Source organism: Gymnogyps californianus, chromosome 1 (assembly GCF_018139145.2).
Source record: "Gymnogyps californianus isolate 813 chromosome 1, ASM1813914v2, whole genome shotgun sequence".
NCBI classification, from domain to species: Eukaryota; Metazoa; Chordata; class Aves; order Accipitriformes; family Cathartidae; genus Gymnogyps; species Gymnogyps californianus.
The window spans coordinates 28,565,416-28,592,039 of NC_059471.1; the positions used below are offsets into that span (position 1 = coordinate 28,565,416).

Sequence of the window (26,624 nt, forward strand, 5' to 3'; positions counted from 1 at the left end):
CAGGGGCTGTAGCATAAAGGGCTATTATCACTTTCACAGGGGTGGCATAGCTGAGCAGCAAGTTACTACAGCCAGCTTCCTGCAGATGCTCTTCTTCACTGCATCTGAAAGCATCAGGACCAGCAAACCGTATGTAATAGTAGCATTGTCAAATTCTTTTTATCTGTTACACTGTAAGAAAATACAACTAATTATGGGCATTTGTTATATGACCTTTCACCTCCCTGACTTCACTTCATAATCTTTCCTGTTCCTATGTCCTCTGTGCATCATACTGAGGCAAGCTCTGCATTATCTATCCTTCCTTTCTTTCCTTCCCTTCCCTCCTTCCTTCCTTCCTTCCCTCCTTCCTTCCTTCCTTCCTTCCTTCCTCTTCCTCCCTTCCTTCCTTCCTTCCTTCGTCTTCCTCCCTCAATCTCTTCTATTATTCTTCTTTTAATGTATTCTTACATTTTCTTCTTCCTTCATCACAAAAATCCTCCTTTCTCGCCCTCCTTTGCCTATGACAACACCCACAGCAAGGACTATTCCTCCTTCTCTGTATTTAAAAAACCATTTCTTTTATGTCCTGCTTTATCACTCCTCTTTTGCCACAGGGTAGGGAAATACCAGCTCCAGTCACATCTTTGACCCCAGTCAACGTATTCATCCACTGGAGTTTTATTCTTACTTAGCCTTTTGAGGAACAGATTCAGGTGACTACTACAAACCTTTTTGACCTTGCCTTCAAAAAGTACATGTATCTCCAAGCATTTGAAACTACAACAGCATTATTAGCTTGGCTACAGAGACAGCAGGTGGCATTCCGCAGACCACACACTCCTTGTTCTGCAGGCTAAACTGTGGTCCTGTCTGAAGTGCACCAAATGAGTGTTTTGTGAACACTTTCACCAGCGGCATAGTGATAACAGTTATTTTGCTGTCTATTCCTGGGGGAAAAAAACAAAAACGAAAAACAAAAAACAAAATCATAAGGAACCGAGATAAGAAAATCAACAGAAAACACCATATACCAGACGTTTCTTTGCTGACACCTGTAGTTTTGCTGCCACTATCTAGCTTTGGTAAGGGAACTTATGCTTGAGTAAATTACACACACTACACAAACTGTCTTCCATTGATACACAGAAACTGGTATCTGAAATCAAAGTCCCTTCTGGCAGTTACACATCACAAACGCCCAATCGTTTTATCCCACAATGTACATCCAGTTGACTTAACAGGACAACGCTTGCTGGTGGACAAGCAAACTGGTAAGAATGTCATGTCAAACCCACCCTTGTGACACATACAAGCCATGGAACAGCAGCTGAGTTTTAGATGGTGACCTCATTGCACAATCACATTTGCATTTTTGTTTAAAAAAATCTGTTCTGAGGAAAAAATCTAGCCTGCAAATATTATCGATACCAGAAAAAGGGAGCATTTTTTTTGTAGCTACATCTAATATTCCTAAAAGAAGAACAAAAGATAAGCCCTGGTGCCCTCATACAAATACTTCTTTCAGCTGTGGGAGATTAAAAAGTGCTCACTTGATTATCTCTTCCCATTTTGCCAGGAGAACACATGCACAGATAAACACATGCTGTTTCAAAATCCTATCGGTTCCTGCCAGCCCAATGTGTTATGTTAGCTAGAAGCGTTCTGGGTCATGAAACACGTTCTTGAAAAAATGCACACCCATCAAGGAGCATCTGAAAGCAGAACTGGATGCTTCAAAAGAAAATGCATGTACCAACTGATAGAGGAAAATCTTTGTGGCTCCTTGTATGTTTGTGGTATAACTTGCTGGATGAGACTTGGCAATGGTCTTGGCTTACCTGACAGTTGTGGTTCAGATGTTCAAGTCTTTCTGACTTCAGGGTGTGCCTTCACTCTGTCAACTCATCCAACAGGTTAACAGCATTTGAAACGTTCAAACTGCTAACAACATACAATTTATAGTTGGGAGGGGTTCTTTCTAATAATAGGATTTTCTTGATGTGCTTAAATATTAATTGCTCACACCTCAGATGACTGCATGCTGGTTTATCTCTTCATTTTAAGTCTAAAGAAGATTCCTGACATGGAGGAGGGAGATCCTGGCTCCTGGAAGCTCAGTCAGGAGTAAAGGACATCTAGGAGGAGATAACATGAGCAAAATAGGGGGGAGAAACAGAAACTAAGAAGGCAAACAAGGTGTCTGAAAATACTTGAAAACCTGCTTGCTGACTAGCCAAGTCAGTAGAAACAAGGCACTACACAGGCTGTTCAGAAAAGCTGGCTTTTATGTAGAGGATCCATGTGAGGAAGCAAACAAAAAATAAAAGAAAAAATATCCTATCACTGTCCCCATCATGCTAAGATTTGAGGAGGAGGGCTCTGGTCATATAATGTTTTCTTGAGATAAATGACTCAAACTAAAAGAAAAAAAATTAGTGGATTAAAACATTCAGAAGTTCAGTGCTCCAGCTTGGGCATAAAGGCAAATGCTACTCTATTTGCTTGCAGGTCTTTTCAGGAAGAGCCTACAGAAGAGCAATGTGAAGTCTCCAAACTCCTGAAGAGTTAAGCTACTGCTTGAGTCTTTGCTTTTTGATCCACACACCATCAGACAAATGGAAACAGACTTTCAATTGCATGTGCAAGGCGCTGTTGTTTCCAGAGCTAATACCATGGTGGGACCCTTGTCTTCTTAAATAACAGCTGTGTGCTGTACATAGTCATCTTCTTTCCACGGCGTCTTACCTTCATCCGTGTACCTGCTTTTTGTCCTCTGGAGAAGCTCACAGAAATCCCTTCATCGCACCTCAGCACTCGACACGGGACGTGTCATGGCTGCAGCACGGGAGAGGGGCACACAGCCGGGCTCCCGCGGCTGTCTGACCCAATACCACCACCAAAGCGGCACCGCCGCAGGACCCAGGCCAGGCCGGCCGGGCTGTCCAGGGGAGCGAAGCCTGCTGCAGCCATGGCGGGGGACACGGATCCCACCAGCGCCCCGGCTCGCAAAGCCACGTCTCCTCTGCTCCGTGGCAGAGAGGCACCTCTGCTGCCCTGGAGCTGCGAGGAGAAGACCTCGGGGGTAAAACCTCTGTGTCAGTAATGCACAGTCGAAACAAGACACCCTCCTCATTTTGACACACTTTTACTGTCACTGCTATTAGCTCATACAATAAAGAGTCCGTTTATTTTTCCTTTTTAGTTATGCTCACAACTAAAGCATTTATTTCATGAAATAAATACGGCTATCCGACCTCAGGAAGTGAGCCCTCTTTCTTATCATCAACCCAAAATCTTTTATTTATTCCCCTGAGTGCCACCTGTACCAGGGACCAAACGTCCAGGTCTCACAACCGGGCGCCGCGGGCCTGCGCCCTGGGCCGGGCCGGAACCAAAGCCTCGGGAGCGCGTTTCCGCCGGAGCCGGTCCGCCGCCGCGGCGCTGGGTGCGGGGAGCCGGGGAGGGCCGCAGCCATGGCCGACACCGCCGCGCCGCCGCCGCCTGTCGCCCCTGCTCCGGGGCTCCCGGCTGCCCCCGGCAGCAACCCGCTGTCCCGCAAGCTCAACAAGATCCTGGAGACTCGCCTGGACAACGACAAGGTGGGGCGGGCGGCGGTTGAGGGGACGAGGCGGGGGCCGGGGCCTGCCCGGCGGGGAGCGCCCTGCGGGGAATCGGCCGGATGAGCCGTCAGGGGCTGCGAGCCCCGATAGGCTCCGAAATTGGGAAGCGAGCCCTGTCATACCCTCAGTTCCGCTGCGGAGTCGCAAGCTGACGTTTGCAGCGTTAATTAAAAATAAAATTCATTTTTTGCTTCTCCGGTGACATGCCACGCAGCTGTTCGATCCCTTCAAATCGTGGGCAGGTTTGTATTGTTTAGCTCAGAGGGCACTTCTTAAGTGTTTTCTGATTTAAATGTTTTCTAGCTACGGATAGGTCATGCTTTAACTGGATGCAATCCTACTGATTAAAGCTATTCTAAAATAGTAAACGAAGTTGCGTGTGACAACATATGAGAAGAAGAAGGACTCGGCAGTTATTTTAGTTATTTACCAACTGATCTGGAGTGTGTTTAGGTAGTTTTTTCTCTAAAATCATGTAGCAGGTTTTTTTTTTTTCCCCCTAAGACTGTGAACTTGGGATGATTACAGGCTATGTAACCCACTTCTTTGTAACTGTGTGGAAAATTAAGGGTTTTTTTATTTTCTAGGAAATGCTGGAAGCACTCAAGGCTCTTTCGACCTTTTTTGTCGAAAACAGTTTGCGCACCCGAAGAAACTTGCGTGGAGACATTGAACGACGAAGCTTAGCCATAAATGAAGAATTTGTCCACATATTCAAGCAAGTTAAAGAGGTAGCATTTTTACAGTGTGACTAGTTATTTTGCAAGAGTACTGCTATGTAATGTAAAGTTTAAAAAAAGAAAAAAGGATTACGAGAGATTTTGACTTTCCGGGACAAGTATACTTTTACAGTAAAATTGTTTCATCATTTGTTTCATTTGATGAAAATCCTGCGCAGAGAGAGGTGAGGTTTCAAACAAATAAAAATGCCAAGTGAACGTTGATCTTTAGAGGTGCATTCTTTTCATTGATTAACAGGGAGCCTAGAGCAAATATGTTCCCTGTAACTTGGGCATCTCATTTTGGTGGGATGAAGCTGGGCCTAGGCATGGCATTTCTGATTTAAAACACGGTTACTGTTATTTGAACTTATTTAGGAGCTTGAGAGTATAAACGAAGATGTGCAAGCGATGAGCAGCTGCTGTGAAGATATGTCCAGTCGTTTGAAGGTACTATATAAATAGATGTGCTTTGTATATTTTTCCTTTTGAGGTGCTACTACTTTCTTTTAAAAGGATAAATAATTATTTTGGAGGATTAACGGCAACACTGAGATGTTTCCATAGTATGCGTATTATGTTACTTTAGGATATTAATATGTTTCTTTTTACTTATTTAGAGAGTGTATTGAGGAAGTAATTTTAATTTCTTCCAAATTGCAATTCAGAATGCAGCAATATACTTGTTTTGAGAATAGCAATGTGATATCCATTTGTATGCGAGTGGAGAGAAAATATTTAATTAGTTTGGATGTGTGTGAGATTAAAGAGTTAATTACATTTGTGTATTTCCGTTTAAAATTTATGTGCCTTTCGCATTGACTACATCTGTTGACTTATGTGTTCATATAAATACCTCAAGTATATTCATAAGAAAGTCTCTTGTAATCCAAAGAGAGAGACAAATCTAGTGTGCCATCTTCATTCTATGGATTTTGTTTCATAACATTGTCTCAAAATGCTGATATGCAACAAAACCAGTTCTGTCTTGTATTAATCCTGAATCCATAATATTCTAGGGGAAAAAAAATGTTGTGTTTTATAATGCGTTACTAAATCTGGCTTGGATTTAGTTTACAAATTCAATATTCAATACAGTGATTAGTTTAAAAGGCTTATGGATGCGAAGTGTAGATGTTTTGCCAAACCAAATCTGTTCTGAACATAGCACATAAGAGAGAATCCTTCACTAAAAAATCCTGTGAAAACAATGCTTTTTCCCCTCCCAATGTCTGTGTGTGGACTTTAGATGTCCCCCTACTTAGATGAATAGGTTTCATAGTCATTGTATATAATTCCCAGAAGAATGCTTGTAGTTTGATGAACTTGTTCCAAAAAGTGTGAGAGTACAGTGTAGCCCACTGCAGTACTTAATTGTCAGTTTTGGAAGGCAATGGGTAATGCACCTCGGAGGTCTCAGATCTCTTTGAACGCTGCTAATGTGGATGTATTCCCTAGTGCGTTTCAGGAACTCTCTGATTAAACTCTCAGATGTGGAAATGAGTCAAGTGTCCATGCAGATTTTTGCCCTTTTCTGTCTTTAGATCATGAAGTCTAACTATCATCTGTGATTTTTTTTTTTTTCCCCCCAGAGTAAAGCCACCCTGCAGTGATTTCTTTTTCTATTAAAGTCAGGAGGTAGTTTTGTTCTATGCCCCACATGAGGTTTCCTCTAGAGCCCTGTAGAACTCTTAGCGTGTCTCAATTCAACCCATGTTTTCTTTGTCTGTATGAATGTAAAGTAAGTTAATAAGCCCATGAACTAGCCCTCAGTTGTCAAATACTCTGGTATTTTATCTGTAATAGGACGTGAAGGCTTGCAAGCATGTGCTCAAGCTGAATAAGAAGACAAAAATGAACTAAAAGTAGAGCAAATAGAAGGTATAAAGAGGAATATCTATAGCATATAAGGCAGAAAAGCATGCTAAGAGAGCAGAACAAATACAAGATATGAAAGGGGCTATATATTGATAAGCCAAAAAGCTTTTTACCTTTTCTGTTTTGTAAGTTTATAATACCATACAATCCAAATAACCAGATACTGTCAGATCTGATTTCAGGACAGTTCCTTGATAAATGCAATGGCTGAAAGAGAGATAAGGAGGCAAGTGCTGGAATGGAATAAAGCGGGGTTGAAGGATAATGAAAGTTTTAATTAATGTACTGAGGTGGGGAGGAAGAGAAAAATATTTCTATTTTGAATCTGCAAGAAACATCAAATGTCACCTTTCTGATTTTTCTGGCATGTCTGACTTTTCTGCCAGTTACCTTTTTTTCATTAGATGTAAGCTCTTGCATTACATGCATACAATAACAACAGTATCTGGCGTGTATTTGAATGCATGTAAGTAAAAATTGGCTTCCTGATATATCTAGCTAGATCCAGAAAAACTGCTTTTCCTTCCTTTCTGCTGTCCTACTGTTAGCTTTCTTCTTGGCAATTAGTACTTCTGTCCCGAAAGTACTGGAAAGGAAGCAAATTTCTTCGTCTGTCTTTTTCGTTTATTAAAATCTGCAACTCTGAAGGAACGGGGGAAAAAAAAAGTCTGGAATTAGTAGATTTCCATACTGAATAGTTCAGGTCTAGTCTTTTGTTGTAATAGTCTTTTTCTGTTAGGCTGAAGCATTGAAAATCAGTATTATTAAAAAAAAGTTTAAAATACAAATACATAAAAAATTTTAAATATTATTATTTATATAAGATATAAAAAGCTTAAAGATATCTTAAATTATTTTTGAACTACTAAATGTTCAGTAAATTCTGTCGAGTTTTTATTAAATTTGCATGCTAGTCCATAATAGTTTCCTTTAGAAAATTCAGCAACTGGCATCTCAGCGGTGCCTGCTGTCTATATTCATGGAATAGCTCAGACTCCCTCTGATGACTGAAGTTGTACTTGAGTGGTTGCAGTCCTACTTTCACCTTTCAAAGCGTTCCTGTACCTTGACTGCTTTTCCATTGTAACTAATATAGTGTGACAGATAGAAAGGCTGAAATGAGTCACTGTGCATATATACTTACATTAGACCTCTCACAAGTTTCAAGACTGGCATCTTCATTTTGGTAAATGCCATAATTTAGACCTATTACAGTCCTGAAATTATTCATGCAGAATATCTTTATAGCTGTTTCCACCTCTTCACTTGCAATATTATTCCATACTGAATGCATTTTGATTTCAGGATTTTTTTTGTTGTTAAATCTTCTTATTTTTCTGCCTAAATGATCACTGGTGGTATCCAGTGGGAGACCAACAATTCCAGATGTCTTTTATCTTCTTGCTGAGTGATAAGTTTCAGAACTCTTTAACTTCAGTTGCAGCAATCCCTTTAGTCATGCAGCTGCTGTCTGTAGCAGAATTGTTTCTGGATGGATTCCCTTGTATTGTCATCACTGAACATTTAGGGCTGTGATGAACTTCTGAAGTGCATTGCTCTTAGAATCATAGAATCATTTAGATTGGAAAAGACCTTTAAGATCATCCAGTCCAACCCTAAACCTAACACTGCCAAGTCCGCTGCTAAACCATGTCCCGAAGTGCCACATCTACACATCTTTTAAATACCTCCAGGGATGGTGACTCAACCGCTTCCCTGGGCAGCCTGTTCCAATGCTTGATAACCTTTTCAGTTGTGGTGGGTTGACTCTGGCCGAATACCAGGTGCCCACCAAAGCCGCTCTATCACTCCCCCTCCTCAACTGGACAGGGGGAGAGAAAATAAAACGAAAGGCTTGTGGGTCGAGATAAGGACAGGGAGATCACTCAGCAATTACCGTCACGGGCAAAACAGACTCGACTTGGGAAAAATTAGTTTAATTTATTACTAGTCAAATCAGAGTAGGATAATGAGAAATAAAAGCAAATCTTAAAACACCTTCCCCCCACCCCTCCCTTCTTCCCAGGCTTAACTTTACCCCCGAAACTTTCTGCCTCCTCCCCCCACCCCGAGTGGCGCAGGGGGATGGGGAATGGGGGTTTCGGTCGGTTCATCACATGTTATATCTGCCGCTCCTTCCTCCTCAGGGGGAGGACTCCTCTCACACTTCCCCTGCTCCAGCGTGGGGTCCCTCCCACAGGAGACAGTCCTTCATGAACTTCTCCAACGTGAGTCCTTCCCACAGGCTACAGTTCTTCACGAACTGCTCCAGCATGGGTCCCTTCCACGGGGTGCAGTCCTTCAGGAACAGACTGCTCCAGCATGGGTCCCCCGCGGGGTCACAAGCCCTGCCAGCAAACCTGCTCCAGCGTGGGCTCCTCTCTCCACAGGGCCACAGGTCCTGCCAGGAGCCTGCTCCAGCACAGGTTTCCCACAGGGTCACAGCCTCCTTCAGGTGCATCCACCTGCTCTGGCGTGGGCTCCTCCATGGGCTGCAGGTGGATATCTGCTCTACCATGGACCTCCATGGGCTGCAGGGGGACAGCCTGCCTCACCATGGTCTTCACCATGGGCTGCAGGGGAATCTCTGCTCCGGCGCCTGGAGCACCTCCTCCCCCTCCTTCTTCCCTGACCTTGGTGTCTGCAGAGTTGTTCCTCTCACATCTTCTCACTCCTCTCTCTCTGGCTGCAACTGCTACTCCCCTGTAACTTCTTTTCCCTTTCTTAACTATGTTATCCCAGAGGTGCTACCACCGTTGCTGATGGGCTCGGCCTTGGCCAGCAGCAGGTCTGTCTTGGAACCCGCTGGCATTGACTTTATCGGACATAGGGGAAGCTTCTAGCAGCTCCTCACAGAAGCTGCCCCTGTAGCCCCCCCGCTACCAAAACCCTGCCACGCAAACCCAATACATCAGTGAAGAAATTTTTCCTAATAATTTTTCTTGGTCCTTACAGCCCTGTAAGCTGCTTGGACTGTAGAGCTAAACTTGCTTAGACCAGCAGAGCTGTATTCATGTTGTCTAAAATGTCTGGATGGACACTGGTACTGGGCAGTTTAGCATCCGAAGGAACTCGTTTCATTTTTCATTTTGTAACAGCAAACAATTTACAGTCAATGGACAAACAAAATAATCTGAACTATTTCAAATATTTATAAAAATGTTTTTTGTATTAAATATAAATTAAAAATCAACTGTATGCAAATATAAATGTATATAAAGAAGAAAATATATATGGATAAGGATATTAACTTATTTTTTCATGCCTGAAAATAGGGAGAGTTAATGAATACTTATTTCAAGAAGGCCTTTTTTTTCAAAGAGTACACTCTTTAAACTGCTTATAGTCAGAAAGCTTCAAAAGTATTACATATTTTAAAAGTTGCGTAATACATTTGATATGTTTGTGTTGATATGTATGTCATACATGTTGATATGCTTAACAATTCTAATTGTATTCTAGGCAGCAAAGGAACAAACCCAGGACTTGATAGTAAAAACCACAAAACTTCAGGCAGAAAAGTATGTATACCACCTTATTTATTTCTTGAAGACATTTTCTTCTAGATGTGATTCTGCCACTCTTATTTTTGAGTAATGACTTTGGGGGTTTTTGTATTTGTGCTTTGTTTTTAACACTATCTGTGTTTGTAGCTCAATTGGAATAAAAATACTGAACTTTTAGCTTATTACTAGAGGATACAAAAAGGTGAGAACATGTGTTAGTGCTTGTTGCTATAACAATTGGCCTTTTAGGGAAGAGAATCAGTTACAGTGGTACAGCATGCTGAATGTGGATGTGCTTTACCTAATGTCAGTTGATAATGTAAGTTATATTGTTTCGTAACAGATAAGGACCTACTCAGTGTCTCATCAGTTTCACAGGCTTCTTGTTAATGCTTCATATCCAGTGGAAATCACTCTGTTGTTCAGGGACTGTGTGTAGGAACAGAAAGTTGGATTATAACCTACTCTGCCATATTTAAAACTAACTGTGAAATACATAAGTGCTGTTTAATGAGCCTAACACAGACCACTTTTTCCCTTGGTTCTTCAGCCTCTTGAGGAAGAAAAGATTTGTATTTTGCTCTATTCAGTATTTTTATTCATGGGAAAGGGATAATAGCCTATGACAGATTCAAGTAATCTTTATTGGTTTTATGGTTAGGGTATCTGGTTTTACAGCTTTAGTCTTTGTCAGTGTAGAAGAATGAATCTCCTTGCTTTATGGGCTTTCTTCTGAAAATGATATACGATTCACTGGAGATTAGAAATAATTATTTCCAGTGATAAGTTTCTAGTAGAAATTACAGCTTTGGATAGCTCTGGGTGCACTATCAAAATCGGTAGGTTCACGTTGTGGACTTGAGTAGGAAGTGGATTATGTCCTGTGAGAGTCTGAATGTGAAGTTAGAGTGTAATGTGTACATATTTGAAAAGTTGAATGCAGAGTAACTGCATAAAATACAATGCTGGTTGATATAAAATGAAGGACTTGGCAAAGTCACAGTTTAAGTAAGTGAGCAGAAGTCAAGTCTTAGAAAATTTGTTATTTTAAATACGAGTATCTGAAGTAGTAGGACAGAGAAGTGGTCATATTTTTTGTAGTCTCAGGAAAAGGAAAGCTGCTTTGATTCCTTGTTCTGAAGCAGAATGGAAGATACCAAGACCATCCCAAGTGGTTTATGTCTAATTGGCCTTAAATTCCATTAAAGGAGATTATGCAGACTGTACATCAGTACTTCTACAGTATAGTCCTTGCTCACACAATAGTTAACTTAAAAGACTTTCTGCTAATTCCTTTAAGAGACAGAACATCCCCCTAGTGTGAGGAAGAAAAAAGGCTTAGGAAGTAGCCTGTCCTTCTAAGGGTCTGTGTGACCTCAGTGCACACGTAGGAAAAAGTTCTCTTTTGAAAGGCTATTTTTTAAGTATACCATGAAGTACCCACTAGCAGGAGCCAAATAATACTTGTGATCTTACAATATGATGGTTACGGAAGACTCATAGTGCCACTTATTAACAAAGTTAACTTTTTTCCTGGCTAAACTTATGAAAAATTTAAGGAAAAGCTACAACGGGAAGGCTGTTTTGGTCCGTTTGGGACATTTTAGTCATCTTTTCTTTTGATTCATTAAATGACTGTTTGTTCTGATGCATCGCTTTGGTTTACATCAGGCACATGAAGAAACATCTGCTACCAAATGTTAGGGGTTTCCTGAAAAGCTGAAATCTTGCCTACAGTCAGACCAAATATGGGTCTTAAGTTGAAGGAATCTGCAATTTAACAGGTGACATTTCTTAGGCAGCAAAGAAGTAAATGGTGAAACTGGGATGGCATGGCCTCTTTGTCTTCTGAGGCAGTTGAAACAGTGACTCTGAAGCAAGAACAGTCAGTCTGGAACAAGGCAGTAATTGCTGAGCGTAATCAATTTTTTAGAGTTCTTCCTATAAAAAGATGTCTCTTTTCTTATTATGAAACACAGAAGTCATCTTCAGATTTCATCAGTCCCAAATTTCTGTTTCTACTCTCTGTGGTCCTACCAGCTGTTTATTTTATGATAGGCTTTTCACAAGAAACATGAGTTAGGTAGAAGTTTCTTGAAGTTTAGGATAATGGGAATTTGTATTTGAATAGCACCAATATAGTAGAATTTTCTGTGTAATTTTTTAACTTAACATCAAAATATTTTTTTAAAAAAACAAATTAAAAAAACAAATGTGGTTTTATGTACCGCAGTGTTTGTGAGTTAAGTTCATAAATCAGTGCTGAGTAATGGTGTGTTTTACCATTTATTTACCAAAATAAAATTAGTTATGTTCTTCCTTATCACATCAGTTATGTTCTTCTTTTTCACAATGATAGTTACTGAACATTTTGAAGTAGCAGAGGTAATACATTCTGTCATTTTGCTGAAGCAGTTGTTCCTTAAGGAAAGTTACTTTGACTCTGCCCTTCTCACTAAGTACTACGTTAAGTCCTCATCTGTTTTCACAGTTTTTAGCCATTTAAAAAAAAAAAAAACCTTCAGAAATTCTGATTTGCAGTAAATGATTTGCTGTGCTATCTCTTGGTCAAAAAAAAAAGGTCTTCTATTATGCTTAGCATTTATCTGATTTACTTTAGCTGACCATGTTTTCGTAGGAGGAAAATTTTATTATTTGATTCAGTGTTCTGAAACTGAAGGGAGACAGTAAACTTTCAAATGCATTTCATGCATTTACAGTAATTAGGGATTTGGATTTTTAAAAATATTTAATTTTTGTATTTGAAATTTTAGGGAAAATGGGCTGCTGCCTTCACTTAGTATGATGAAGACAGAAAGTTAAATTTAGGCAAATAATTGAGTTTGTATTTCAGAGTTTTTTATTTACTTCCCTTCATTTTCTAAGAATACATGTTAGCTCTGGCTTTGATCAAAGATGTCTAGTTGTCTTTTTCTAATAATCTTAAGGCTGTTTTCAGTAAACGTCAGGTGGAACCTTTGGCTTGGGTAAACCCTCTTCATGCCTCATCAGTTCTCATGGAAAGTAAATTTTGTCAAAAGGTGTTATAATTACTATCAAGTTTAAAGCAAACTGCAATTAAAAGAACAAAATGTTCACTTCAGAACCAGAGAAAGAAAAGTCAATAGCCAAAGTCTTTTTGATTGGAGTTGTAACTTTATTCCCATAGCTATACAAAGCAAATAAAGGAAAGACTGAAATAGTAAGTGAGCTATTTTCTTAGATTGCAACATTTTTTCACCTTGCAAATGTAAATATCTCTTCAGAAATTTTTCCCTGTGTGTCATTTGAACTTGTGTTTTTTTTTTAATCAAGAACTGCACGATAGCAGTGAAGAATAGTTTCCCAAAGATGCAGAGTGGCCACGGGAACTTAAGTATGAGGATGAACATTTTAAATAGAAATGCTTGTTCATGCTTTCATCCTTGCATGTATTCTTTCTCATCTGCAGTACTTGAAAAGGAATGGTTGTCTCAGTGGTTCAGTGCAGGTACTAGGTTTCTTACACTAAGTATTTTTTGCATTGTATTATCACCTGTATAATTAGATGTATCAAATCAAGATGATTTTCAATTTCCTAAGCTTCTTACCTGAACTCTTTGTTGGTCATCCTAGTCTCTCAGATTTGTGGTTTGAAGGTATAGTGGTTGACCTGCAGTATCCTGTAGGTAATCCTGATAAGCTATTTGGGACTTCCTATGTTGGTAAAATGTGTGATTTAAGACACTTGGTTAAATAGTTGGGGTAGAAAATAAGATGTTCGTCTCAGATTTAAGTTAAAACTTCTGCATTCTCAGGTTGTTGCTTTACAGCATTGTTTTTCTTGTAACTTAGTTTGTGAGCTTTAGACCTGAATTGGCATAAATGCTAAATAGAGTATGTTACTTAGATAACAAATTTAAAAAGTAATCTTCCATTAATACAATTGCATTTTTTTATTTGTGATATTTGTGAATATGTCAGAGTTGGTGCATTTCTTTGGTCAATTGGGTTGCTTGTTCTGAATTTATTTTCTCTGTAAAGACTAGTTAAAATTACTGTACATCAGAAGCAGAACAGTTTTTCTTCACATTATTTAAATTATGGAATCTGCTTAACATAGCAGGTGTTATGGGTGGTTTTTTCCCTCTTCTCTCCTTAAAATTGAGACTTATCACAACTTAATAGAACCATGTAGTGTGAAATAAAGTAGTCCAAACCATTCAACCCATCTCTCTGTAACATAAGGTTAACTTATTGCTGTTCAGTAATGTAGATTATTGAATAGAATGTTTGTTTTAATGTATTTCATAACAAACTTTGGTAATAAAGAAAAACTGAGGTAGTTAATTTAGACAATTTCTGTGAATTGTTAAAAATCCACTTCCACTTCAGTATCTTCACTAGATTTCTGTGCATTTACTTGAGCACAGTAATACTGCTTTCAGATTGCATTAGGCTTTTTACGTATAATAATGAGGAGATTAGTTTGTTTTCAAACAACATCTGCTGCTTTTAAAAGATGTGTGTTTGTTTATTGCCATTGCTAACAGGCTGACAGAAAAAGGATCTTGCTCCTTGAAGTGAGATTTTAATAAAAGCTTCCTGTGACTTGTCGATTCTCTTGCTGTACCTGAGTTTAGTTCTTTTTTTTCTTTGTGTGAAGCTAAAAACCTAATTGCAATACTAAACTACTTCACCTTGCATTGGGAGCAAGTGTCCTGGAGTTCAGTAATTCCCAAACCGGAGAAATAACAGTTCAGTTCCAAAATACTGTATGCAGAACGCCAGAAGCCTGGCTTCATAGTAGTTCTACCAGCCACTTAATGGTAAGGTATTTTGCAAGATTGTTTTTGAGGTTAGCCACAAATGACAGTCATGGATCTAACAACTGAAGAAAGAGACCGGAAGGTAATAGTTACAATATTAATTCTTACAAAATTAAATAAGAGCGATTATGTGAGTGTACGTATATGCTCAGGGAGATCACAGAAAATAAGCCTGCAGAAATAGAAAATTGGTGAGAGTCAGAAGTAGTTTTCTGGAAGTAAAGACCACCATACTCGGAAAACTGTATGAAAGAATGGGAATGGAAATGGCTTGGACAGATTTTTTTTGAGTCAGGCTAAAGTTTCAGAGCTTTCATTGAGATTATGCGCTTGAACACCTTTACACATTATCTTGTTTTGCTAGCTTCTATTAATTGTGTTCTTAAACACAGAAAAATGTGTGTTTTGATGTCAGAGTCTTTATTAGTTATGTTGGTTCTGGAAAATCAGTTTCTGTAGCACTAGGATTGTTTCACTTTTTAAAAATACAGTTAAATATAATTCCCAAATATATTTTGGAATGCAGCAGTGTGTATTTCAATTTATTTTAATTGAATTACATTCAGACTTGCTCTTTATTTAAATTCAACACACACAGTTCTTGGAGTTCAGTGAATGATTTGACTGTCACCTCTGTGCTCAATACAAGGTCAAAAGTTTTAGGAAAAATGCTTCTTAGTGAACACCTTCTGCTTCAGTAGGGCCACACTACAGATCTCATGCTTGTCTCTTGGTGGTGCTTTTTTCCTTTTTTAAGAAATATCTTTTTCATCATAGTCAATTTGGAAATGATGCAGGAAGTTCAGCAGTATTTGTAGCAGGTTAGAGAGGTTTGCTTTCATCAGCGTATGCTGAGAAAAGTGGTGATCTGGTGGTTTGCACTGATGAGATGTATTTCGTGTCTTGACCTTTTGAAACTTGTAATTACATTTATTCCTGTGAATATGCTTCATGAGAAAAAAGTGATTGCCTAAACTGAATTATAATTCGATGCGGGGGAGGGTCAAGTCTTGAAATTCTGAGGCTGATTTTCTTTCCTGATTTGTACCAAAGTAAAGCATAGGTAACAGGGCATAACACAGGAATCAAACCAGCTAAAATGGATCTGAAGAAAAAAACCCCTAATTTGTCACATTCTAGCCATGACCAGCAGAGAAAGTGCAAAGCCTTATTTCCTGCCAGCTCTTCTACCTGGCAACCATGTACTCTGTTGAGGCATGAAGTACTCTTGATCAATATGAAATGAAGCATGGTCTTACAGGTTTCGAGAAATGTTCATCAGAAGTGCAGAATCAGTTACATGATAGCATTCCTGAGTGATGTTTGTCTAATCTACTCTTAGAAGAAAAGCCCAGGGACAGAGAGCCCATCGTCTTCCCTGGAAATTTTGGTTCTTTATTGTTTTCCTATTATCTGATTTAGTTCTTCTTTTGCTGCTGGTCAGGCTCATTTGTTCTGATCTTATTCCAGGTGGATGTAGAGAACAGTGTGTTATTTTCACGCCTTTGGCAACATTTTTGAATTTGGTGGCAAATTTCAAGTTAGGCTAAGCAGACCCCTTTCAAATGTCTTTATATCAGATTGTATAAAAGATATGCTGAAGATAGCAGTCTGTTTGGTACGACAGTATCAACTAGCTCACCTCTACAAGATGGAAAAGAATCTATTCACTGGAAATACACTCCTTTTTAACTTAATCTCTGTTCACAAGTTAGAAACCATATCTTGTATCTTAACCATTGCTTAACACTGATTTACCTAGTAAGTATATATATCATATGATTGCTGTGAAGTTTTGCATGTGGAAATTGCTTATCCAGGCTATTCTGTAGGTACATACCAATGATGTTTATAGGAAGCCTGATCGATGTAAGTAGAAAATTATTGAATTCTATGAATTTATTTACAGCATATAAGCTTTTTTATTCTAGTGTTTAGTAATCTGTTTGGCAAGATTTGAATCATTTCAGTGCAGTTAGTATCCTCTGGTGCTTAACTTTTGATTTAGCCTTTTTGATTTTTACCTATTTATTTTTAGAGCAGAATATATTATATGGCAGGGCTGCAGCATTGCAGGCTAGCTGTCTGTAGGTAGGGATTACAGATGGGAGAAACCTTCTAAGTTCAAGTCCACTCTCCTGCTACCAGCTATCATTTGCATGATGACTTTCATAAACTCATCAACTGTTCAACGTGTAACTAGTGAATTATTTTTGCATTTTGTACGCATTGCTGTTCTTGTAACACTTACCTCAAAAGCTTGTTCTTTCCAGTAAAAGCCTTTCCCTAATTTCCAACCTAATTCTTGGATATAAATTGGCTGTTTTCTCATCTTGTCCTTTATCTTAAGAGCTTCCTTCATCTCCTCTCATAAATTAGGTTCTTCATTCCCATGGTCATCCTGCTAGCTCTGGTCTAATGGGAGTCCATTGTTCTTGAACACAGATGATCAGGATTGTGATCTGTTTTCCAGATGAGGTCTCACTAAAGCCTTCTGTAATATTACTGCTATTTTCCTGTATCCTGGGAACGTTAGACAATTCACTATGACTTTCTGTGCCTTCCTATTTTTTAATTAAGGAGAACATTTCATAATTATATTCTATGGTGGAATTGGTCACTGAATACCTTCTCACAGTATTTCAGTTCTTTAATAAAAGATGTTTGACAGACAAAACGTAGAATAAAAACATTTGTTCTCAGCATTTACAAATGCATTTTTGCACCTGGTACTTAAGAATGGTTTCCTAACACTTACTTGTGTGCAGATGTTTTGTTATATAGTCTTGTATATTTGCCTTCCACAAAAACCATCACAGAAAAGTAATTTTTCCAGCTGCTGCTGAAGAGCATTTATACATGTCTGTTAAAGATGGTTGTTATTTCTTTATGAGTTAGAAATACTCCATCTTTCTGAGGCTTTAAAAATGTGTTCAATCCTCAGTGCCACAAACTGAAAGTAATTTCAGGACGTGCTGCTATGACTCGTCCTAGGTGAAGGAAGCAAGCAGATTTTTATGCTGTATTTGGTGGCAAGATAAAATTAAACTTTGGAAAAGCTTGTTTCTCCTCCACCTCATTTCTTGAGCTGTCTAGGTGATAATCCTAACAAACAGTGTGCATTTGTATTTGGTTCAAGGGAAAAGTGCATGAAGTGCATAGTTTTCCCAGCCTTTTGAGTTCTCTTGCAAAAGAATTCTGTCTCCCTGGTAACGATTAAAACTGGGGAAATTGCTCTTTGTTGGAGTCCTGTCCCCTGCCCAAGCTCCAAAGTCTACCAGCGTTTGGCACTTCCCCCTTTGCATCAGTGCAGTGTTCCCATGATCTGTTAGTTTTGTTTTGTTCCTTTATGCAGGGATAACGTTGGTAAAAGAAAAAAAAAACAACTTTGGGATGACGGCACAGCGTGGCCTTTCCTCTGCTGTATTGCACTTGCTTAGAACACAATTTAGAAATTACTATGTTTACAGAAAGGCCAGTGGGTCTTGAAATGTCCAAGTGTCTGCACAAGTACTGACTGCTGTGGGTTATATATATGTAAGATGGCCTTACTGTAGCTTTTGTTGTTACCTGCGTTGTGTTTTGCATAGCACTTATCACAGTGAAGTAACTATAGCAAACTTGAGTGATATTTTAATCCATTTCCTTGCTTTAATAAGATTGATTAAATTCTAGTTAAATACCTGTTAGCTTATGTCTGAGGAAATACATATATATATAAAATTAAATACCTATGCAAATGTGTTGGTCTCCTTAATACTGTGTACTGCCAGGTAGAAGTCAAGGGTACGTAGCACTTAAATGTTTTGTGCCTGATCCATCATCTAGGATATAGGATCTCTTTCTCATGCAGATTGATAACCAAGGCAACTTTCATAGCCAGCATAAGCAGAGGTGGCTAACCTGGGTTTTGAAACTGAGTAGCTTGTTGAAATCCCATGTCCTTTGTAAAGAGCCCAAAAGAAACAGCCTTATCAAAATTCAGATGTGTGCTTTTAGATTTAGGATAGATGTTGCTCGCCACTTCCGAATCACTGACTTGAGAAAGATCGATGAAACGTTGCTGCCACCTTGAGGTTGTTATCTTGTGTTTACGTTGTGAAGCTTAACTTGCCAGTATGCTGGAGTTTAATATATTGACTCTGTTTTATAAAAGTTAATTATTGGGAGTGTGCAGAGTGGATCAGTGAGCAGTTATGGCAGGTGTTAGCCAAAGACGCAGCCAGGGATGGGAATGGCTTTAAAGCACGATGTTTGATTGAACCTTGTTCTCTGTAGCAGCAAAAAAGCAACAGAGGGAGGACTGTGCAGAGTGAGGACCTGCAGGTGGAGAGAGATTGACTAGTGACGTCTTCTGCCATTGTTTGTTTTTATAACCCCAGGAGTGAAGGGGGCACAGAATTCCAGCGCGGACTAATGAGCGTGCTGTTTGTACAGTTCCTGACTCTGGTCCTTGTGTTTTGAAAGTCTACAACCCTAATTCCAACAAATCTGCAAAGCAAACTGAAAAAACTGTTATGCCCGGTATATTGCACTTCTTAAAATCAGACTTCCCCCTGCCCCCGGTTTGGTGAAAGTATACGTTAAAAAAATCTGAAGAACAGGAGATGATAGTAAATGGAGATCTTCTGTAAGAGCACTTAAAAGTTTATGCACTCAGGAGATACACAGGCTCAAAGAACAGAGAAGTTTCTCAACATCCCATCTGCTTCTGTGTTTATGGGAGATCTTGTTTCAGTTGAAACCAGAGAAGGTCTTGCTTTTGCTTTGTCTAGTCTCTTTCCTACCTTCCTTCTTTTCCCTAAAAGGAGGAATAATCCAGTGTAAGTCTTTTCAGCTTTGTGGTTTTATATTAAAATGAGATTTCCATCACAAGAGGAGACACTTGGAGCAATTATTAAATAAAGTTAATTCACTAAATTACATCGTCTGTTGTTTCAACCAAATCCAGTGACGGCGATGTTGATGGATTAGACTTCCTCAGCACAATGGCATGGAACAGGAATGCGCTGTTGAAAGCACCATCATTGGATGAATTTTAAGTGTCCTTGCCTGATTTTCAATTTGACTAGCTATGTCATATGCCTCTAGGTTTTTTGGGGGGTTGAGAGGGGAGGGTCCTAATATTTATTATTATTATTATTTGTTGTTGTAACTGACTAATGAAATGACCTCTTTTTATACCCCGGAAGAGTTCTGAAGTGTAGTTTTCATGAGCAGTTTCATAGCAGCAGTGAACTAAGTACTCATTACCCCCTTGCCTCTGGTACCTCGCTGTGCTGGCAGGCCCCTTAGTACAGAGGGTGTGCCTGTACAGAACTTCATACCCCACAGTCCCTCAGTACAGGCCTATGGTAAACTGAATGAGAGAATACGTATAACCTCCACCCCCTAAAAATAAATAAAATAAAAACTTTTGTTTTTTTCCTGCCAGATTTGTTCCCTGATCTGATTCACTACATGATAGTATAAACAACGGTTCTGGCACAGTGGAAAGGGCAGTACAGGGGAGGGATGAGCAGGGATGGCTGAGGCAGCCTAAGCAGCATGGCTCAGGCATTGTTGCAGTGATGGAATATATTACTACAGAGCAGACCTGATCCATCTTTCATCTGTGTTGTGAGAATGATGTAGTTATCATTAGAAAATCTCTCACAACCCTAATATTTAATTAAAAATACTCTTCTGTTAGTGTGCTCCTGTCTGTTAATTCTTGTGAATGTGTTTTGTAGACAGCTTCTCTTGGTATTTTTTCCTCTGTCTCCAGCAGAAGTTACACCATGGCTTCCTTTCTTCACACTTTATCTCCTAATCTTCCGGCTGAAAATTTACTGAATGTGTTCAAAATGGTATTCTTCCATTCTCCTTCCACTGTGTTGAGGTCTACCACACTTTCTGTGTCAGGAAAGCATATCAGTGGGGCTGGAAGTTGAGGTTTGAAGATAGTCTTACGTGTCCTCACCCCGATATGCGAAATTTAGATAAAGTTATTCAAAGAGAAGATGGGGCAACTTCAGTCCCTTCAGACCCATCACCTCACACATCTCCCCTCTCTGCCCCCAGAGTCTTCTGGTACTTTCCATTCTCTCCTAAATCTCTCTCTCCCCATGCCCCATTCCTTGTGTTAGAAAACTGACTCCACCTCCTTGCCAAACCATCATGATGCTTCTCAATGTCTTTCCTCTCTTCCGAATACCTTCCCTTTCTTCCTGTACCTGCATTTTCTTGTTTCCAAGCTGTGTATGCGCTCTTGAGTCCTCCCTTTTTAGACTTCCCTGTTCTTCCTCACTTGCAGTGAGCTACCACCAGATTGCTTGGAAAGTGCTATAATGTTTCATGGATGCATCTGCTGTCATTGTCTGTTTAGTTGGCCAAAATCATCCTGCATCACTCTCGTTCCTTCCCTGAGAAACATTCACCTTCATGGAGACCCTGAATTTGCAACTGTAGAGTTTACTTAGAGAAAATTAAATAGACAGATTGATTTTAAGCATTGCAGAACTGTCAATGTAAAGGCAAAATAGCCACATCTGCATAGGACCCTGGGGAAACCTGACTTATCAATTAAAGATGTGGTATTAAAGCATATGAGGTTTTGGTTTTCCTTTTTGTTTAGGTGTCTTCTGTGTAACTTACAAGTACTGGGTTGCTTTCCCCTTTGATTTTCATAAATTTTACTGTTAAAACACTGTTGGATTTTATATTCCCCTCCTTCTTGCTGTTCAGTATGCTAGAGCACTGACTGACATTTGCAAAACATTTAATCTGATCTCTAAAAGAGTTTGTGGAACTGCAGGGTGGGAAGGTCATCCATGTCTACAGAAAGGAAGCCAGTTTTCTGTGTCATGGTTTAACCCCAGCCGACGGCTAAGCACCACGCAGCCACTCGCTCACTTCTCCCCCTGCCCCCAGTGGGATGGGGAGGAGAATCAGAAAAAAAGGAAAACTCGTGGGTTGAGATAAGAACAGTATAATAATTGAAATAAAATATAATAATAATAGTAATGAAAAGGGAGATAACAAAAAGAGAAATAAAACCCAAGAAAAACAAGTGATGCACAATGCAGTTGCTCACCACCTGCTGACAGATGCCCAGCCAGTCCCTGAGCAGTGATCAGCCCCTCCTGGCCAACTCCCCCCAGTTTATATACTGAGCATGACGTTCTATGGTATGGAATATCCATTTGGCTAGTTCGGGTCAGCTGTCCTAGCTGTGCTTCCTCCCAGCTTCTTGCACACTTGCTTGCTGGCAGAGCATGGGAAACTGGAAAGTCCTTGACTTAGGATAAGCACTACTTAGCAACAACTACAACATCAGTGTGTTATCAACATTATTTGCATACTAAATCCAAAACACAGCACTGTACCAAGTACTAGGAAGAAAATTAACTCTATCTCAGCCAAAACCAGGACACTGTGCTTCTTCAGCTGAATGAAGTCCAGACACTAGTTGGAGAGTAGAGAAGGGGTAAATAAATAAAAGCTCACATTTCAAGCTTTGATGTTGCAAGGAAATTTAATTATTGCAGTCAGTATTAGAAGTGTACTTGCTTGTCTTACCACCCTATAATAACAGTGTATTTATCTTGCAATAATTACATTGGAAGCTGAAATAGTCTTAAAGTAATTGAGCCTTATTCTTCTACAAAGAACTAATTAGTGTCTTCTCAACGTCCTGAAAAAGTAGTCTTTATTTTCTGGAATGCTGTGTGCTCAAACCACAGTTTGAGCAAATTTTCTGTTGCTACAGTAATTCCGGTCCCTTCCTGTGGAATAAAACTATATTCATTTGGGTCCTTCTGTGGTTGTAAGGTGTGTGACAAAACGTGTGCAAAGAGATGCTGCCCACGAGATGGCGTGTGTGTATTACATCCCTGCTGTGTTTATTTTAGGGAGCTTAATCAACAAGAGAGTTAGCCGTTACATTTTGATAGCTTGTGAGGTTAGTAATTTATATCCCAACTGTATGTTGTTGAAAAGAAATGGATCTGTTCTACAGAAAAGTAGGTTAATCTAATGATCATTTTCTCATTTTGGGCACTACAGCTTTTTGTGTCTCTGAAAACGTGAGTTGAAACCCCATTCTTTCCTTGATGAATTTGAAAGGAAATAACTGCAAGCATTACAACTGTACAAGCACAAAATATCTGGATTAGATAACTTGCGATACAAATGCTAAAGGAATATTTTTTTAAAGAACTTACTAGTTTTCAAATGTGCTAACTTACCTTTATATTGTCTTTACTCAATAATCTATGTAAGCGTAATAGAAAATTGTATGTGTAGATGCAACTCAAGTGTTTGATGGCAAGAAAGTACTATTAGAATTTAATAACACCAATTTCTAATGCTAATTATATTTCCAAAATTATGAATATGCAAAATAAATCTGAGATAAGCATAAAAAGGTAATGTCCTCTTCGCTTTGTTTTATTACAGTCAGAGACTAGAAATGAAAGCACAAGTTGCAGACGCATTCATAGCAAAATTCCAACTGACACCGGATGAGATGAACCTCCTTCGAGGCACGAAAGATGAGCCAATTACTGAGGTAGCTCAATGAACGTTAAAAGCTTTGCCCTGAGCTAAAATGTAGAAGCGTCCTAGCTGAATTGTACATGAGATCTTATTATCTTGTATTTTGTTTGTAATTTAATTCTTTACAGAGGAATGTACCTTTTAACAGAATGGTGAATTTCTGATGAGTTTGAAATGTGTGATGAAAGATTCAAGTAACAAGAAAGAAAATCAACATTAAATTCTAGTTTGTGTAATGAGTTTAAGGGGCAAATGAACTATCGTGTGGTTCTACACTTCAAAAAGACCTTTATGAAGTCTGAATTTTCAGTGAAGATCTTTTAAAACTTCATCACACTCAAATAAAGCAAATGAGAAATTTGCAGCACTTCAGTAATACGTATTACTAACCCTTGTGCATGTGTGTGTGTGCATTTTGCATATGCATGCATATACATATTCAGTGACTTGAAACAATATAAGCTGAGGCTTTCCCTCATTATTATTTGGTTGATGAAGATATTAGGTGCTGATTCACTTTTAGCCACCTTCCAAAACAAGTTTTTGAATATGTTTATGGTTTGAGTAAGAAGGCACATTGTTCTGTGGTAAAAGCAAACTGAATAATGAGAGAATTGAGTACACTTAATAGATTTTTATTATTGTAGTTGCATAGAAACCTTCACTTAAATGTGGACTACCTGCTGAGACATACTATCTCATTTCCACAGGCATCCTGTTTGCAGTTAAAGCATTATTAAAGACATGGAACAGATAACCATAAACAGTGCTAATGAAAGCATAAATGGAATGTGTTAAATGATTGTGCACTTGAGTAATTGCTGTATGCTTTTGTACCAACTATTACTGTGAAAGAACATTTAGGTTTCTAAAAAGCACATGTTGCGGGGAACAATGACAGCAATGCTGTGCCATTTATTCAGTGCTTGGTTTGCAGCAGCACGAGGATTAGTCCTTTTGATACTTTGATCTGTCTAAAAAATGGGCAGAAGTAACTGAGATGTAATCATAGTTGTGCTACTGAAATGGCAGACTTCAGTAAAATCATGTGTGTGCTTTTCCCCTATGATAGAATCAACCAGTGTGCTTAAAACGTTTTTAGTCAGGCTTCTGTTTTGGCAATTCTTCAATGTTTTTTTTCTTCATGAAGGAAGAGTGATTTGGGTTTTGATGAACATGATCTTCAACACAGTTGATGCAAGGCAGTAGGTTAAATCAGTGTCCTACTTCACTTAGAATATGTATTTTTTATGTGACTGGAGCCAGAATGAAACTCTACTTTCCTGAGGCAAACTAGTCTATTGCAAATGTTTGATTTTTCTTAGAAATTGTTACCCCATTATATGAAAACAAAAAATATCAACCTGTAATCATTGTACTTGATAATGTTTCAGTTTGCTCTTTAGTTGCTAATGTTAATGGGGAGAAGATGATGGAATGCATAATAACGTCCTCAAAATCTCCCCAAAGTGTTAACTAATAAATGTGAAACACACACATGCTACATAAAGGACAGGTTAAAAACACATCTTTGCTGCTATTAATATTTTTTTTTTTTTGTGGAAGAAAGGCGTGATGCAATGGGAAAGAAAAAAATCCTAAGGCTCTTCAGGTGGAATGAAAGGTGAGAGGTGGCGGAGGGGGGCTTGTATTTTAAAAGCAGCACTTGGAACACAGACCTGCAAGGAATGTAAATATGGAATTGAAATGGGGAGTATAGAGTGCTAGCGATTTGAGTGAGAAGTTACTGCTTTTAAACACTGCTTTTATTCTTTGGTTTTTTTAATTGATTTAGGATTTTTTCAAGGCTTTGGGAAGAGTAAAGCAGATTCACGATGATGTCAAGATTCTCCTCCGGACAAATCAGCAAAGGGCAGGGTGAGTGCTACTTAAATAAATGCAAGACAACCATTTACTAGATAAAAGCAGAAGTTACAGCAAGGTCTCATTCTTTACTTCATATGACTATGCGGAATATTTCACAAAAAAACCAATAGTAACACATTTTTAAATTTTCATAATTTTAATAATGGCGTGTTTTATTTGATTTGTACATGTCTTTGCTAGTACTACCTAAAATAGTATTTGCAAATAAAATCTTTTTGTCTTGTAGCTTGGAAATTATGGAACAGATGGCTTTACTGCAAGAGACATCTTACGAACGACTTTACAGATGGACTCAAAGTAGGACTAAGAATGTTTTTATGTTTATGAATATTATTATGATGATTCCTTTAATTCCTTGATGTGGATTGAACTCAGCAAAAACCCTTTCCAAGACTCATTAACAAGGCTTTGGGTTTCCTTCTTAGTGAAAGATCTGTTGTGAACCAAATAGTTAATTGGAGATTCTCTCCTTTTTTGGGCCAGTCTCATCTCTGTTTGTAAAAGTTTGTTATTTATTAGTATTTTTAGATGGTTTTCCACAGAGAACGACAACTACAGTTTGGTAGTCTAAGCAAATTGTTAAGTGTATTGCATTTCATTTTATTGCAGGTTACAGGGAAGTAGTTGTTTTTGACAATTTGGTAGTAAAATCTAGTTTAGTGGGAGGAGTGGCTTATTACCTTTAAAAAAGAAAAAAAACCCAACCTTATTTTATCAGGATGCTCTTTTGAATGATAGTAGACGATTATTTTTTTGCGTATGTGCTCTGTATCCAAGCGTCAGTGTTTGATGTAACATCTTGATAGTGTAAAATGTAAATGCTTTTATATTATTTCTCTCTTCCTCTAAGACATTGACAGGAAGATTTGTGAAAAAAAGCTGGTGCAATGCAATATTATATTCGTTAGCTGTTCTTCAGTGGATGCTGAAACCTCAAATAATGGTTGTGGTTTCACCCTAATGAAAATTCATAATTTTTATGCCGATGTTTGATTTAGCTTATATGGTTTCCATATTCTTGCATGGAATATACAAGATTATATAGTTAATGTGATTAAAGTAAAAAAAAAACCAACCAAACAACAAAAGAAACCCACAGCTTGCTTAAATACTTGCTCCCTTTTTTCTTAATAGTTTACCTGGAATGTGGTAAACAGTTATAAAAGAGCCTGACAGAATTCTGATGGTTGAATGATTTAACATTTGTACATAGGCACAAACAGATACTAAGCTTCCTTTAATTTTTAGTATTGTTGAAATTTGTGATGGACATCCATTTTACAGTGAAGTACTGCTTATGGGGGAATTTAATTACATTAACACAAACTAGGCCAGGTAGCATATTCTGAAGGCTTCAATTCCAAATCAAAAACCTTTGAGTTTTTAACTCATTTTCTTGTTTGACAGCTTGTTATAAAAGGTATTGCAGTGTAAAGAATGCACTTTTATCTGTGTTGGTATTTTATAGATGAATGCAGGACTTTGACGCAAGAATCATGTGACATTTCTCCAGTTCTTGCTCAAGCCATGGAAGCCTTACAGGATAGACCTGTCCTGTATAAGTAAGTAAATGTTTGTGATTATCTCTAACAGAAATGAGTATTTCCAGCCTATAAAATTTAAAGATGGGCATGAATTACAGTGCCAAGGATGGTGGCACTTTAGTCCTGTGTCAGATTTAAAAAA

The 26,624-nt window shown here is 38.6% G+C and overlaps 1 protein-coding gene across 1 annotated transcript in view; it reads left to right on the forward strand.

Moving 5' to 3' along the window:
- Window positions 1-3,455: 3,455 nt before the first annotated feature.
- The window catches only part of COG6 (component of oligomeric golgi complex 6), a 60,057-nt gene continuing 36,888 nt past the window's right edge, over window positions 3,456-26,624 (forward strand). Inside the window, exons 1-8 of the mRNA XM_050902270.1 lie at window positions 3,456-3,581; window positions 4,190-4,333; window positions 4,700-4,771; window positions 9,662-9,720; window positions 22,953-23,064; window positions 24,847-24,929; window positions 25,165-25,235; window positions 26,407-26,500. Of these exons, the coding sequence (XP_050758227.1) occupies window positions 3,456-3,581; window positions 4,190-4,333; window positions 4,700-4,771; window positions 9,662-9,720; window positions 22,953-23,064; window positions 24,847-24,929; window positions 25,165-25,235; window positions 26,407-26,500 (761 nt within the window). The remainder of the gene's footprint in view (window positions 3,582-4,189; window positions 4,334-4,699; window positions 4,772-9,661; window positions 9,721-22,952; window positions 23,065-24,846; window positions 24,930-25,164; window positions 25,236-26,406; window positions 26,501-26,624) is intronic.